At 35.3% G+C, this 16,126-nt stretch overlaps 1 protein-coding gene across 1 annotated transcript in view; it reads left to right on the forward strand.

Annotated features, from left to right (window-relative positions):
- Positions 1-16,126, forward strand: part of MTMR10 (myotubularin related protein 10) — a 59,772-nt gene that overhangs the window by 3,262 nt on the left and 40,384 nt on the right. The window contains exons 3-5 of the mRNA XM_079122113.1: positions 9,287-9,423; positions 11,046-11,118; positions 11,752-11,894. Of these exons, the coding sequence (XP_078978239.1) occupies positions 9,287-9,423; positions 11,046-11,118; positions 11,752-11,894 (353 nt within the window). The remainder of the gene's footprint in view (positions 1-9,286; positions 9,424-11,045; positions 11,119-11,751; positions 11,895-16,126) is intronic.

A 16,126-nucleotide genomic window follows, 5' to 3' on the forward strand; every position in this document is an offset into this window, starting at 1 on the left:
GTTCTGGCCTTCATTGTACTTAGAAATCAAGAGAAAACTTGGCCAGGTCACCTGTGGCTTTACCCAGGCACGCAGAGCAAGAAGTGATTGTTTGGAGATATAGTATTGCATGCTGTACTCTGGCATAATGCCTTTGGTCCAAGGATATCCTACTTCAGTTGTCCGAAGTTTGAACTTTTAATTCAATAAGCAGATGAAAATTAGAACACAAAATCAATTGTTTATTTGTGTGCAGTCACTGTGTGCTCTGTTGGAACTTTACAAGGCTGAATTTAAGATGGTTCTCATCTTTTATTAAGTAAGGAAAATTGAAGAAAATGACTAGTAATTTAATTTAGATTGTGGTTTATGTTAGTAATTTTCAACTTTCCTGGTTCATGAAATTCCTTCAGATGAGATATGTAATTCAACTTTGTGGTCCTGATGTCTAACATAGTGTCTGAAATGTGATAGATACTGAGATATTTATTAAGTAAATGACTGAATCAAGGACCCCGTAGATCATCTGCACAAACTGCTTTCTTAACCATGCACATACACAAACAGGCCAACTCCTAGATTTAGAGTAAGAGAAAGACTTATTTCATGTGAAACATCTCAAGAGAATTATAGCTGAGCTTGTAATTGAAATAAAGCACTCTGTCAAAACAGTTATACTTCATGTTGTCCTTCTCTTTATCATCCCTTCATTACATGAATCTGTTTCTTTGAATGATTGTATTGTACACATGTAAAATCACTTCAATACTTTTAGAAAATTGAGTATGAATTTTAAAATTCGTGTGCACTTGTATATGTTTATGTTCCAGTGTGTATTCATTAAGAACATGTAATGCCAGATTGTACTCCTATATTTTTTTGATAGCTGCTGGACTGGTAGACAGCTTCTGCAAACCTCCTGGGTGCCAAACTCAGGGGAAGCTGCTGGAGGTATAATGTAGCTGGATTGCAGTAGGGTCCAGGGTGCTCCAAAGCTGCCTGTGGACCAGGTAGAAGATTATGACCTGGATCAGAGGTTCCCATGTTTCAACTGATGCCTCAGTATGTTGCCTAGGCTGGTCTTAAACTCTTAGGCACAGTTGATCTTTTCCCTCAGTCTCCCAAGTAGTGAGACCATACGCATGTGCCTCTGCACCTGGCTAGGTGATGTTTTGCCAGCCCTTGGTCAAAATGAGAAAATAGAGAGAATGCAGCTTTCTTCATAAAGCTAAATTAATTTGATTTAAAGAATTATCCTGGGCTGGGGAGATAGCTCAGTTGGTAGAGTGCTTGCAAGGCACAAGGCCCTGGGTTCAATCCCCAGCACTGCAAAAAAAAAAAAAAAAAAAAAAAAAAGAATTATCCTTTATTCCGAGATTATATCCTTCTAACTTTTTTTTGGTATAGTTATTTTGTTAAATGGTGATCATAGTAGCAATGGCTTTAAAAATGTTTTTAAGTTGGCAAAATACAGTGTGTTAGTCCCCTAAATTATTTTTGTGCATACCTGGTTTGAAATCTAAACTGGAAACCAGTGGGTAAAATTACTATATTAGATTATACAGTCTAATGAGGACTTATAAAGAGAATATCAGTTATTTTATATGCCTAGAAATTCTTCCACCATCTTCCAAAAAATGTATCCTCTCTTTTTTGATGAATTGTTCTCACCCAATCTACCCAGCCTAGGGTTCTAGTGTGGCCACTGAGGATAACAACTGCCTCAGACTTAAAAATATGAGCACATCTCAGCCTCTGGATATTTTCAGGTTGGTACTAAGGGAAGAGATCCTTCTAGTAATACTGCCAGTATCCACAAACCTGTCCCAAAGAGTGAAGGACACTGAGGGAATGATTGATGGCGTTCAGTTCTCTGGGTTTTATAGTGCTTGAGTTTCAGCTAACATAAAAGCCACAGAATTCTCTTTTTTGCCAAGCAAGTTCTAGGCATGTTTCTCATTCTTTGGGCTAAGATCTTTAACTAGTATAGTTTACAGGTTAATTAATTCTCATAACAACTCTCTTTATAGTACCAGTTTATTTTCATTTGATATGTGAGAAAACTAGTTTGCAGAGGTTAAGTAACTTGCCCAGTGTTGCAAGGGTAGAGCCAGAGTTCTATATTCAGCTCCTGGGCTGTGCCTTTACCACTGAGTAGCACAGCTTACCTGGCTGCACTGGTGACATTAGGGTACAGATTTATGCTTTGGAACTGTAGAGGAGCAGATTGGATGTCAGCCTAGAGGGAGTTCTCTAGTGAGGTAAAAAGAACTCTGTCCTTGGCTGTGCCCTTTTCATAGCAGGAGCAGATTTTGACCCTGCTTGAGGAGGAACTTTCAAACAATTTTAGTTGCCAGAAAATGGAATGTCTTGAGAGGCAGTGGACTTCCTGTCACTGGCTCTGCCAAAGCAAAGGCTGGTGGAATGCCAGCAGCTTTGTGATGAGGATATAAGATTTATAGGGAGCGGGGCCTGATGGCTTTTGCTGTCTTCTAACCCCAGGACATGATTCTTTTAAGGCTCTAGGAGGTGGAAGGGAGAAGAGTCAAAATGTTATAACTAACAATAATGAATTTCTTTGTTTAGCAGTATTGAATGCATGTTTAGTGGTGCCTGGCAGAGGAGTAAAAAAATGAAATGAAAAGATGGGGGTCCTGCCCTTAGAGAGTTTCAGTTCATTGGGGAAGTGGTTCCATAGAGAAGGGCAAAGGTTGTGAGAAGCCAGAGGAAGGTCACCTAAGTCAAATGTGAGGTAGGGTGAGGAGTGTTCACAAAGGCTTCTCAGGAAGTGTTTGTTCCCTGAATTCTGAGTGCCTGCTAAGCCTTGGCCACTGTTCTAAGGCTGTGTGTCAAGCTCACTTCTTTCTCCTTCCCATCTACAATGCTAACAGCACTTTCATTATTGAGATGAACTATTAGATTGATAATGAATACACTGATTGTCAGAGCCTTTTGTAATCAGATCAGAAGAGCATGGGCCATCTGGAAAATGAAAATAGCCATTGTTGTATAGATTCTTGTTTGTTTTTTACATTTTCACTCTTTGGATCATTTATATACTGTTCTTGATTTTTGCCTTACCATATATCTTATTTTCACAGTTGAATTATGAATGCCTTAAAGGGAAAAGAACTGTCTTGTGGATGTTTTATGTAATGTCTTTTTCCTTTTTTTAAAGAGGAGATTTTAACATTTCATACCTTTCTGTATTTTTAAAATCTTATTGTGTGTGTAATGCCTTTTTGAAGATAGGCTGGAAAGGTGATTGTAGACCAATTTTTATATTATTTTTATTCCATACTTTTAAAAGACCAAATGACTAAAGGACTACTAACATGCCCTTGGACCTGGGAATAGTCATATCTTAGCATTAGGTTTATATTTCACCAGTAGTGCCTTAAGAATATTTAGAGTTGTCCATTCCTTAGACTACATGCTGACATTTTATTAATCACCTCCTAGTTGTTGACTATCATTCTGTCTCTAATTTGCCACTGTTGCTTAGAAGCTCTTCATGACCTCTATAAATAAAATCTTATTTAAACAGAGTCAAATTCAAATTCTTTAGCCACTATAATTTGCTAATAACACTCCACCTCACTGACTTTGGTTTCTTATCATTTCCCGCTGTTGATATTTGCTCCAATCAGGCTGCCTCCTTGCTCTTTTTCAGATGCCTCATTCCTTATTTAGGCCTTTGTTACTGTTGCTATCACATGTTCTCTACTATCTCAACCTTCTCTCCTCAAGATTTTGTTCTAGCCTCTTCCTGAGACCTACACTGTATCTCTCCTTCCACCCCCATTGTGGGTAGCACTTATTTGATGTGGGCTTTATTATATGTTTTTTTTTTTTTTTTTGTATTGTGTGTGACCTGCAGAATTAGACCCTGTCAGTACCATGACAGTATCTGACATTTTGTTTGTCTTTATAATTTCAACTTCCTATAATAAATTTTAGGCCACTATAATTCCTGAATTTATCTAAAATTGGGGTGCTGATTTGCCTGAGACCATTCTGTTCTTAGTGTTGAAAGTCCCACATCTATCAAAGCTCCCCATCCCAGACAGAATAGGATAGTTACTCATCTTGTTTAAATCCATGAGTTGGATTATGCTTTTGGCCTATATACATTCCTTGGATTAATTAGACACTACATAATGATACTTTTTTCTTAAATTATTTTCCAAACTAAAATTTATGAAAAATTTTATTTCTATTTGTCACACATGGAGTGACTTCCTAATTGTGTAAAGTGTTATGAAAGATAATATGACATGATTTGTTTTTGGTCCTCAGGGAGTTAAAAACTTTCCTAGCTATACCATTTAGAGATCTGTTACCTTCGTATTTTCTTTTCTTATATTTCTTTAAAGATGGAAGGGTCTTGGAAAAACAAACTTTGATGATTTTTTGATTCCTTCCCAACCATGCTAGAAACTCTTGGTCCATCTTCTAATCTATAAAGTGTTTTGTGATGCTTTTTGATTACCCCACATTTCCCACAGTGGCATGCTGGGAAGTGCCTGATGGTATAACAGTCCCACTTTGGCTAATGGCACTAAGCAGGGAGCTCAAGAAATGAGCATACAGTGGGCTCGTGAGCCAGTGCAATCCACCCATAGGATGCCCCCATTTACCACAGAAAAAGTGCAGGAGTACAATCTCCATGAAAACTTCATGAGCCCTGGAGTTTTAAAGCTTTTTAATGAATTTCCTTTTCAAGTCACTATTTTAGTCAGCTTTTTTACTGCCATGACCAAAAAGGCCTCACAAGAATAATTAGAGGAAGAAAAGTTTATTTGGGGCTCACAGTTTCAGAGGTCTCAGTCCACAGTCAGCTGACTCCATTCCTCGGATCCTGATGAGGCAGAACATCATGGCAGAAGTGTGTGGTGGGAGAAAGCATCTTGGAGCATGGCAGCAGGAAGCAGAGACACAGACTTTACTCACCAGATACAAAATATACCCCAAAGGCACATTCCCTGACCTACCTCTTCCAGCCATACCTTACCTTGCCTTCAGTTACCACTCAGTTAATCCCTGTCTGGGAATTAATTCACTGATTAGGTTAAGGCAGTCATAATCCAATCTTTTTACCTCTAAACTTTCTCAAATTGTCTCACATATGAACTCTTGGGAGACACCTCACATCTAAACCACAAGAGTTTCATAAAATATGAACAAAAATAGTCTCAGTACTTTTCATATATCCCGCCTAAGAGGACTTTTGAATCTTTGAATTCTTTCCTGTCTAAAAGCTAGTTTTCTGACCCACAGTATTATAGTGCAGGGTAGTAGCTTATGACAGCTCCTATTCCTCTATTTTTTAACATTATGAGCAGATTACTTGTGTGAGTAGACAGCATGTTCTGCTGAGTGCCACAGCTCATAGGTAAGAATGGAATCTTTTGACCTGCCTTTGGTGGACACATTCCTAGAAGATTTTCTGTCCTCATCCTGGTTCTGAGTGGAACTTGAGAGCTTTCTAAGATCACTACAGTTTTGCAGATGGATGGCACCTACCCTCAGACAGGAAGGGCCTAATTGTATTTTTCTAAGCCTTGTTTCACATAATTTTAAGAACTCTCACTTAAACATTCATCTCTACAGAAAATCTTTTCTGTGAAGTGGAACATAGTAAATGAGGGTAACTGTACTTCAGTAATAATTTTATTTACAAAAACAGGTTTGTACATATCCCAGGGAGCATGGTCTACCATCCCCTGGACCCATTAAATGCATTCTCCTTTTCTTGGTCTCATCCTCACCACATTCACAAGGATGTCATTTCACTTGTGCATGGTAAAAGAGTCAGATTTCTAAAAAGAAGAAGGTCTGTCCTGAATGTGTGCCTCATAAATGATATTGGCAGATGATACTAGTGTGGCCACACTGTTCTGCTCCAAGAGCCCTCCATCCCTTTGTTCCCATTATTTTCTCTGCTCCCCATCTCAAGAGCCTGAAATCGTTTGGTATGTATGTATATGTGAAAAATAGGTATGAATCATAAATGCTATAACTGAATAAATTTTTGGAACAATGTTTTGTAAGTCCTTTTCTGGGTTAGTTGGTTAGATAAGAAAGGTGACATAATATAAGGCAATATAGGTCATACTTTGTGAGCCAGTAGTTTTGTATTGGGAAGGTCAATATGATAGGAATATGTCCTATGTCTGAACTGGAAATAATTAGTTTACTTGTTTAAGCTGAGGGCCTCTTGTAAATGGTAGTAGCAAAATTGGAGAGAAATGGTTGAATATTCAGTAATCCAGATTCTGATAGGGTGTTGGTAAGCTTTGTGTTTAAGAAACTAGATTTGAATTTTATGTATTTGAATTAATGAGTTTTATTTATTTATTTTAATTTTTCTTAGATATTGATAGACCTTTATTTTATTTATTTTTATGTGGTGCTGAGGATCTAACATCTAACCCAGTGCCTCACACATACTAAGCAAGTGCTCTACCACTGAGCCATAAACCCTGCCCCTAATTTTTTTTCTTGTTAGAATCCAGTTAAGACCAGTACCTTGATTTTTTTTTTTTTTTTTTTAAACAGGGATTGAAATCTGGATGCTTAACCACTGGGTCAAATCCCCAGCCCTCTTTTTAACTTTTTGTTTTGAGACAGAGTCCAGCTAAGTTGCTTGGAACCTTTCTAAGTTGCTAAGGCTGGCTTTGAAGCTGCAAGTGATCCTCCTGCCTTGACTTCACAAGCTGCTCGGATTACAGGTGTTCCTACCACACCTGGCTACCTTGCATCTTTAATTCAATTTTGGTACTTGTTCTATCTCACTACAGTACATTTAATTTTGTGCAGGTGTAGGGAAACAAATACAAGTAGTCCTCTAAATCTGTGGATTCCACATTTGTAGATCCAATCAACTACCAATCAAAAATATTCTAAACATGTACAGACTTTTTTCTTGTCATTATTCCCTATACAATACTGTATAACAAGTATTTACATAGTCTTTATGCTATATTAAGTGTTTTAAGGTAGAGATGATGCGAAGGATGTATATAAGTTATATGCAAATACTACACCATTTTACATAAGGGACTTGAACATCCACAGATTTTGGTATCTGCAGAGTACTAGAACCAAGTCCCCATAGAGGCCAAGGGACAACCATGTTAAATTTGAAGTCAGAACATTTAGTTACAAGTTACAAGTTTACTTCTTACTATTTTTAAGATCTTAGGAAGTGATCTAACCTCTTTGGGCCCAGGTCCCTTACCTTCATATTAAAGAAAACATCTGCCTTCCTTATCTCACATGCTGTTGAATTAAGACAAATTCTGAGAAACTCCCTTTGCTAGATTTTTTGAAAAAAATATTTTTAGTTGTAAATGAACACCATAACTTTGTTTATTTATTTATTTTTATGTGGTGCTGAGCATCGAACCCAGTGCCTCTCATGTGTGCAGCAAGTGTGCTACCACTGAACCATAACCCTAACCCCTTTGGTAAATTTTTATTGTTCTCTATGCATGTGTAGACAAGCTCATCTTCCTCCCTGCTTGGCTATTCAGCCATATTGAATTGTTGGGTTTTTTTTTTTTTTTTTTTCTGTTTGGAACAGCTTCTGTCCCACTGGTGGTAGTTGTGTGGTGAAGCAGGGTACTGAAATGATTTTATTCATTTATTCTATACTTACTTAGCAGGCACTTACCATGTGCTAGATACTGTTCTGTGCACTAAAGTTTCAGCATTGAATAAAAATTAGTCTTTTTTTTTTAAACCTCTTGGGGCATATAATCCATAGTGTGAGGTAGGTATTAAGTATGTGTGTGTGTGTGTATGTGTGTGTAAAATTGTAGCTGTGGTATTATAAGTCTATCATACTATGATAGGAAGGATTTAGTCTAGGCAGGCAGATTTTTTTAAGACATCCCTGATATAGTGATTAAGCTAAAAGAAAGAATATTCCAAAAACGGAATCATGTTTTAAAGACCCCATAGATGGAACCCCTGTGATACTTATGAGGGCTTCATAGACAGGCCACTGTGGTTAGGGCAATGAGGGTGAAAAAGACAGCTGAGGCCCACCAGGCATGCAGAACCTTCAGCCATGTGAAGGAGGCTTGTGTTCAGAATGGAAATTTACTCATGTGGTTTGAACCAAGAATTTGACATGATGTTGTTGGAATTAAATCCCCAAGTAAGTGTCAGGGAGCTGTGCTTAAAATTAGCTTTGTGAATTTTTAAGAACTTTGGATAAAATTATATTATAACTCAAATTTATTGTAACATTTTTGTTAGAGGGTTGTTTTAAGATTAGTTTCATTATTCATGAATTGGTAGGTGTTTGGGGATTGCAAGTAACAGATTCTATCACTGTTAAAGGTTTGTATAATGATAGAAATGGGGAGAGTAGAGCAGCACCTTTTCTGTTGTTGACCTTGGCAACTGATGGTTTAGAAATGTTGTTGGGTCTAATTGAGTTTTAGGTCTTAAAATTAAGATTTAATGATAATTAAGCTTTAAATAAATTATAGAAAATTATTCTTTTCAAGAGCACATTTTAACTTTTGGTTTCTTATAGTTACCTCTTTAAACATTCTTTTTAATTCAAATTCTATTTTAAATTTTTATTGCCTACTAAATTATAATTTGATTAAGGAAAGAATTTGGCTTTATGGAATATGTTTTTAAATAAATAATCCTGAATGCTATTCCTCATCCTTTACAAAAGGGATCAAACCTGGGCCCAGTGGCACATGCCTATAATTCCTGCAACTTGGGAGGCTGAGACAGGAACATCACAAGTTTGGAGCCAGCCTGGGCAACTTAGTGAGAACCTGTCTCAAAATTAAAAATAAAAAGGGCTGGAGGTATAAAACACCCTTGGGTTCAATCCCCAATACTGGGGGCAAAAAAAAAGAAAAAAACGTAAAAGGGATCAAAGATGTGATTTAAGGGATGAAGTCTCATGTTAATAAAACACAAATATCCCATCAAGTGATACTCTAAAGGAGAGGGTTTAGTTTATTTCTTCTCCTTTGAGCAAAAATAACAAGAGACAATATACAGAAGTAAAGAGTGCAGATGCAGGGCAGCCTTCTGGTTCAATCAACTCAGACCTCAAAATGCTTTTTGCCTCAGTTTCGGTACCTTACAAATGCAGAATGATGCCTTGTTACTGTTTCTGTTGTGAAAACACAAAGCACAGTGCTCAGCACCTAGTAAGCATCAGTTATTGTCATCATCAAATCAAGAAATTTTCCTTGTAGATCACACAATGACTGTTGATATTTTATGGTGTAATTGTAACGGCCCTTTTTTTTTTTTTTTTTTTAAGGAGAAATTGTTGTAAATGAAGTCAATTTTGTGAGAAAATGCATTGCAACAGACACAAGTCAGTATGATTTATGGGGAAAACTGATATGCAGTAACTTCAAAATCTCCTTTATTACGGATGACCCAATGCCATTACAGGTGTGTTTTATTTGTATACTATTTAACTGTGTTAAGGAGCCACCTCTAAGCAGAACATATGATTATATAAATCACAGGAATGAAAAAATTATAATACATTTATTGATAAATGCTTATCATGTTGGGAATAGGTTCTATTAAAATTCAAAATAAAGCTAAGCAGAATTTGGGAATTTGCTTGAGGAATAGAATTAGATGATTTTAAGTTATCTTGTTTTATTTATCCTCTGTGGTCATTGGTTATATATTCTTTTCAATAAGGGAGTTATTTTTTCCCTTCCAAATCTTTTAACTTACTTATAAAGGTAAAGATACTCTTTTAAACTAGTCATAAAGAGAAAAATCATTTATTTAGCAAATAACTTTGTAAATGCTGAGCATTTTACTGATTTCATAACTTTTTTAAACAAATAGTTCTTTTCCCAAAATGTCAAATTCTAGTTTCTAGTATACAGTAAGAGTGAAAAAAATTGATAAAATGATTCTTATCAATTTTATCAAATTTTTTTATCAAAATAACCCTCTTGCCATTTTGTATTCTTACTGCAAAGTAATAATTCTACACAATTTAAATTTTCTAAAGTTCAAGCATTTATTCAATTAAATTTAAAAATCCCAGACTTTTCTCTTAGCTCAGTTCTATTTTGATTTGCAAAATATTACACATTTTTGCCTCCTAGATCTTTATCTATAGCAATAGTTGTTCTCTAATGAAACACTTCCTTATTGACTATGAACTTTTTTTGAATGGTCTATGTGTAAATATATGTCATACAGCCATTCATTAATTTATCATAATATTTCCTGTGTATTTGTGTGTTTATTGATCTGTATGTATATTTAGACTACATTTGAGGTCTTTAGAAATATCTCGTAAGATCTCGTAAGTAGGGATACTAGCATATTTTGATGTGCATTTGGGTTTTCCCCTTTGTTTTTAGCTTCATTAAATGATCTCTGGCCCCAAACTTCACTATCAATGAGAAGCATAGACCTTGAGTAGCTCAAGTCTAGTAACAATAATAGGAAAAATAAGCCAGTGCTATACAGACAGCAGATTAATTGTGTCAATTATGTCTTTGGTTTGAAATGGAAACAAATTGTTAGCAGATAAAAATAATGAGCTCTAGTTTGCCAAAAGCTTTTTCTAAAGGTTTTTATTTCTAGTAGACTTTCTACTCTAAAAAATACTTTCCCTCTAAAATATTCATTGTGAACATCCAGTATTTTACCCACTAAAATCTGGTGACCTAGCAGACCTTCATCTTCCTTACTTTGTGGATAGTTTATCTAGCACCAGACATGCAAATGTTTGCTATGAAGTAATTGATCATATTACATTTCTTGGATATTATAGTGGTATTATGGTGTACATTTTAACTTCATTTCCATCTGTTAAAGTGTGGGAGAAACGTGGAGAGAACATGAATACATTTCTTTCTCTGTACTACCAAAGTGTGTCCTAGGGTACTGTATACTTAGAATGGTCCTGGCTATGTACACAGTTTTTTGTGCATTTTAGAGTTAGTAGTCACAATTTCTCATCACATTTAAAAGTAATGCTTGTATTACTGCTGTGAGATTAAGGAAAGAATTAATATGAACATGATTTTTCATTTCAGAAATTCCATTACAGAAACCTTCTTCTTGGAGAACATGATGTCCCTTTAACATGTATTGAACAAATTGTCACAGGTATGTAATATTCTGCATGTATTCCCTCTAGAAATTGAAGCCAAGTGTGGTGCAGAGCCTGTGGTCCCAGTTACTTGGAATGCCTAGGAGTTGCAGGGGCCAGCCTGAGCAGTATAGCAAGATGCCATATCAATTAAAAAAGAAAAAAGAAGTAATTGGTCTCTAAAAGTTGATTTCATTTTGAAAGTATTCCTTGAAATACTTGAGTTGAAATTTTATTTCTGTAAGTTTAGTTTGACCTCTCCTCCCTCTCTCCCACCCTGGAAGTAGATAAAAGAGAAAGAAATCAATAAATTATTTTAAAATGGGATATAGAATTATTTTAAAATGGAGATATAGCTTTTTATAGTTTCTAATTTTTATCCTCTTTTTAATAAAAATTTTAATCACTAAATATATCTAGATGGTAGTGGTTTTGTGCAAAGAATCTTTTGTCTTCAAAAAGCAGAATTAAAACTCACCCCTCCCCCCACAAAAGTTCTAGAGATTATAGACAAATATGAGATTCAGAAAAGGAATGCTTAGGTGATGGGGTACCTTGAAATGATTTTCACTAAGAATTTTACTGACGTGTATGAAAGAGTAAGTAACAACAAAGACATCTTATACATTTCCTTTTTTTCTCTTTTTTAGTAAATGATCATAAAAGGAAGCAGAAAGTCCTTGGACCCAACCAGAAATTGAAATTTAATCCAACGGAGTTAATTATTTATTGTAAAGATTTCAGAATTGTCAGATTTCGCTTTGATGAATCAGGTCCTGAAAGTGCCAAAAAGGTAATACTGTTAAGTTTTATGAACCTGAGTTCTGTGCTAACATTTGCCAATTTCAGTTCTGTGTAGAAGTTTTCATTCTCAATTGTTCAGATTATTTTTAGGGGAAGTTATTGGATACCTCCTTAGGTAAAGCCAAAGCCAAGAATATTCACAGAACTACTTCCTTGTATTAGTTTATGTCTACTCTAAATTATTCTATATAATTTTTATCAGTTCCTAAAATATTAAAGACTCTTATGGAAATTAGCATGTCTTTTTCCATTATAACCATTGCTAACTAGTTTCATTTTTTAGTTAGTAAGGTTGAAAAGTTGGAGAATATACTATAACTGAGGTTTGGTAAGACTTTATATAGCACCACAGAATCTTATCAACAACCGAAAGCTAGATTTAGGTTACATAGGATTAGTAATGTTTAATTATAGAAGAGGCCTGATAATTATTAGTAGTTTAAATAAATCTTTGAATTAATTTGAGTAAGACTTGACAGGGACAACCCAAAATTAGGAACTTTTTAATTGGCTTATTTCTTCCCTGCCTTCCAAGGTATGTTTATTACCTACTTGTGGAGTAAAATTCAAGGGCAAAAGTCTCCACTTCCTTGATTCCATATTTTCCCTTTCCAAATGAATGAGAATGACAGCTAATGCCTCTCAGTTCTGTCTGATGTAGCAAATGCAGAAAATAGTAACAGACTTTCCAGAAGAAAGCATGCTCCCATATATTGAGACTAGAACAACAGTGTCTTACTGGACTGGGAATTTGCCATCTCAGGATAGAAGCAGTCTTTGCATCAGCAAGGGCACATTAGGTTTTCATAGTCAGTAGACTTACTGCAGTAAGGTTTCTGTTGATATCAAATGAGGCTATAAAAAAGACCTTAAGGCAGATTATCTTCATATACCATGGTTATGAGGTGATGAATTTGTTTTTAGAATTAGAACTAACAGTTTCTTCACAGAACAACAAATATGAGGTGAATATATGAAAATTGCATGACCACTGAGACTGTTTGGCAGAGTGATAACAGGCCTGTGGCTAAAAGTTTTCAAACCAAGTCTATGTAACCATCTCTCAGCATACTGTATTTGGTCACATTCAGCCATTTGATTCTTCTACATGTGATTGTGGCATTTCCAATTTGAGATGCCTATTCTTATGTAGAAAAGCTTTAGAATTGATTAGATATTATGGTAAATATATCATAGTATGGTAGTATGATAATATACATAAAATATTTAGCCAAATTATTTTCTCAGACTTAAATTTATACTTGTAATTTCATTGACTAAAGCAGCAGGAACCCTTTTATGAAAATGTTAACTTCAAGATACATAGTATATCACTGGTGCCATGGCTCACAGCTGTAATCCCAGTGACTTGGGAGGCTGAAGCAGGAGAATCACAAGTTCAAAGCCAGCCTCAGCAAATTAGTGAGGCCCTAGGTAACTTAGTGAGATCCTGTCTCAAAATAAAAAGGTTGGGGACATGGCTCCGTGGTTAAGCACCTGTGAGTTCAATCCTTAGTAACCCCCAGCTCCCCACAAAAAGATATATAGCATCTTAAGAATAGGGACAACACAGAACTTGTAAGATCAAGTTAGGATAAAATTTTTTAAGTGAAAAATTTATATGATTGGGCCAATACTCCTACCAGTTTAATCTTCCCCCATTCCTACTGTGTATTTCAGAGAACAGTATTTTAGTAAATGGAAATCATAATTATTTGACTTAGGTCTTGAGACTTCTAGAATTGTCAGTCATTTTTGACATGTGAAGCAATGTCCTGAAATTTGTAAGCTAGAAAGAAAGGTATAAGACGTAATTTCTTTCCCTGAAGAGTTTCAGTCTAGTTGAGAAGGTAAAGCAGGAATAGATGAATATTAAATAACAGTGCAAAGTAGTAGCATGAAAGATGTTCTCACACAAATGGTTAGTTGCCAAGTGAACAAAACATAGTTAAGTGCTCTGTGAATTCAGGATCTCCCTTGATTGTTGTATAGCTGGTGAATGATGAAGGCTTTATTGACGTGTCCACACAGGACAAGCTAGTTCCCTTTCCCAAGAACAAGTTTCTGACAAAAATTCTTTGCCCAGTATCTTAAGATATAAAAAACATGTTACCTCGGGCCTGAAAGAAATACTCTTTGTGTTTTGTACAGTCATGGGGGGGAAAGTGAAAATACAAGTAGGGAATTTTTTTCTCTGATTTCTATGTTTTCAAACAGTTGAATTGTGTGTGGCTACCAAAGCTTAATGGCTTTGTGAGTTAAAAACAAAAATTCTGGCATAGTTTTTTATTTCAAGTAAAAGTTTTTATCTAAAATTAGGTAGTGGGGCTGGGGTTGTGGCTCAGTGATAGAGCACTTGCCTGGCATGTGTGAGGTACTGGGTTCGACTTGCGGCACCACATGTAAATAAATAAATAAAATAAAGGTGCACTGACAACTAAAAAAAAAAAAAAAAAAATTAAAAAAAATTAGGTAGTAATTCAGAAGCTATGGCTCTTTTTTTTTTTTTTTTTTTTTTTACCTCTGGAAGCTTTTGCATGCTGTTTTCTCTGGAAAATGCTTTGATTTTATAAGTTTAAAAATTATCAGATGTACACTTGGAGTTCAGTGGGTGAACCATCAATTTGTTTTGAAATATCAAAAGCACTTATATTTTTGTTTGAAATATGAAGTCTCAGAATATTAAATTGGTTCACATTTTATTAAATGTTGCTCTAAAACCTGTCTATTTGGTTTTCTTGCAATTGTATTGTGACTAAATTAGATTACTTTGTGCAACTGCATCCATTATCATTCATTCTCATTGTCCTTGGGCTCTTATGGGAAAATAATGATATTTGGGAAAGGTTTATATGAAGAAAGAAGGAATTTGATGATAGGAAATTTGATATCTAATCTCATAGTAACTTTGAGACACCCATTTCCTTTTAAAAGAATCTTTACTTAAGACAGAGGAGGAAAAAGGATTATTTTAAACAATTTATCATTTTTTAAAATATAGATGGATGTTAAGCTAAATATATGCCTTTTATCTCTAGTTTATTCTTAAGTTAGTTAATTGTGAACTGCTTGTTCAGGCTTGCTTTCTGGAAGTGGATTCGTTTCATCTAATTAAATAACAGGTTGTCCTTTTCCTGGACTATCATTTTGCCAAGGAATCAGATACTCCTTGGTGGCTTTCAGACCACAGAAATACAGGAAACCAGTTTTGTTAATAAATGTGATGGAACTAGAAATTTGAGTGTCTTCTGGATTTGAGCTCAGTGCTGTGCTCCCAGCTGGTTTTAGAACAGAAACCATCAGCTGTGGAACTGGAATTTCTCTACAATTTTTAATTGCCTAGGGAATACTTGTAAAATAAGAATAATTTTGTGTGGAAATGAGACCTACTTTTAAAAAATCTTTCAGAATCTGAGAAATGGAAGCTAGAAATTTAGACATAGACTTTTAAAATAGTATATATGAAAAAGTACAAAGGAAAGAATGCCTGGCTTTCTACCCCATCATCCAAGAAAATGAACCATTGTGGAAGTCATTAAACTGAGTTTCAGTTTCATAGTAATTTCTGTAGCCTTCTTTAAATGGAGATACTATTGTACATACTCATTTTTTTCCTAATTTAATGTGATACTATTATTTTTAAGGAGAGAAATAGGTTGTTTGGGGTTTGCTTTGCAGATAGCTTTGTTTCTTTGCTTTGCAGCCACAAAAAGACATGTTGCATTATCATTGATCTGTGAATTTCTTTTGTGTAAACAGGGCATGCGACTGCTTTTTAATTGTCTTGGAGGAGGAAATATATGCTAATATTATTGGCCAGGAGCATATGCATTAATATGTTAGTGACTAATTTCATAGACTAGTGTTTTTGCTACTATTAGATGCAGTACACCTTCAGAAAGCTACTGAAGTGATGCTACAAAATGTGGAAGTCTTCAGTTCTTTATTGAGTCTGTGCAGAGAGGTCTTCTTGGTCTTCTCTAAATTTTTAACCTGCTTCCCTCTTCTCTTCACTTTAAACCTTCATAGTTCTCTTCCCTGCTTTTTTAGCATTTATGATTATCTAACTTGCCATTTTTGTGTTGTTCTTTTTGATCTTGTTTAGACTCTGTCTACCCCACTAGACTGTTAATTTAAGGATGACAGAGATTGTATCTGTTTTGTTCACTGCATCCCTAGGGCTTAGAACATGGTAGATGCTCAGTAAGTATTTATTGAATG

The sequence above is a fragment of the Sciurus vulgaris genome (assembly GCF_902686455.1).
Source record: "Sciurus vulgaris genome assembly, chromosome: 2".
NCBI classification, from domain to species: Eukaryota; Metazoa; Chordata; class Mammalia; order Rodentia; family Sciuridae; genus Sciurus; species Sciurus vulgaris.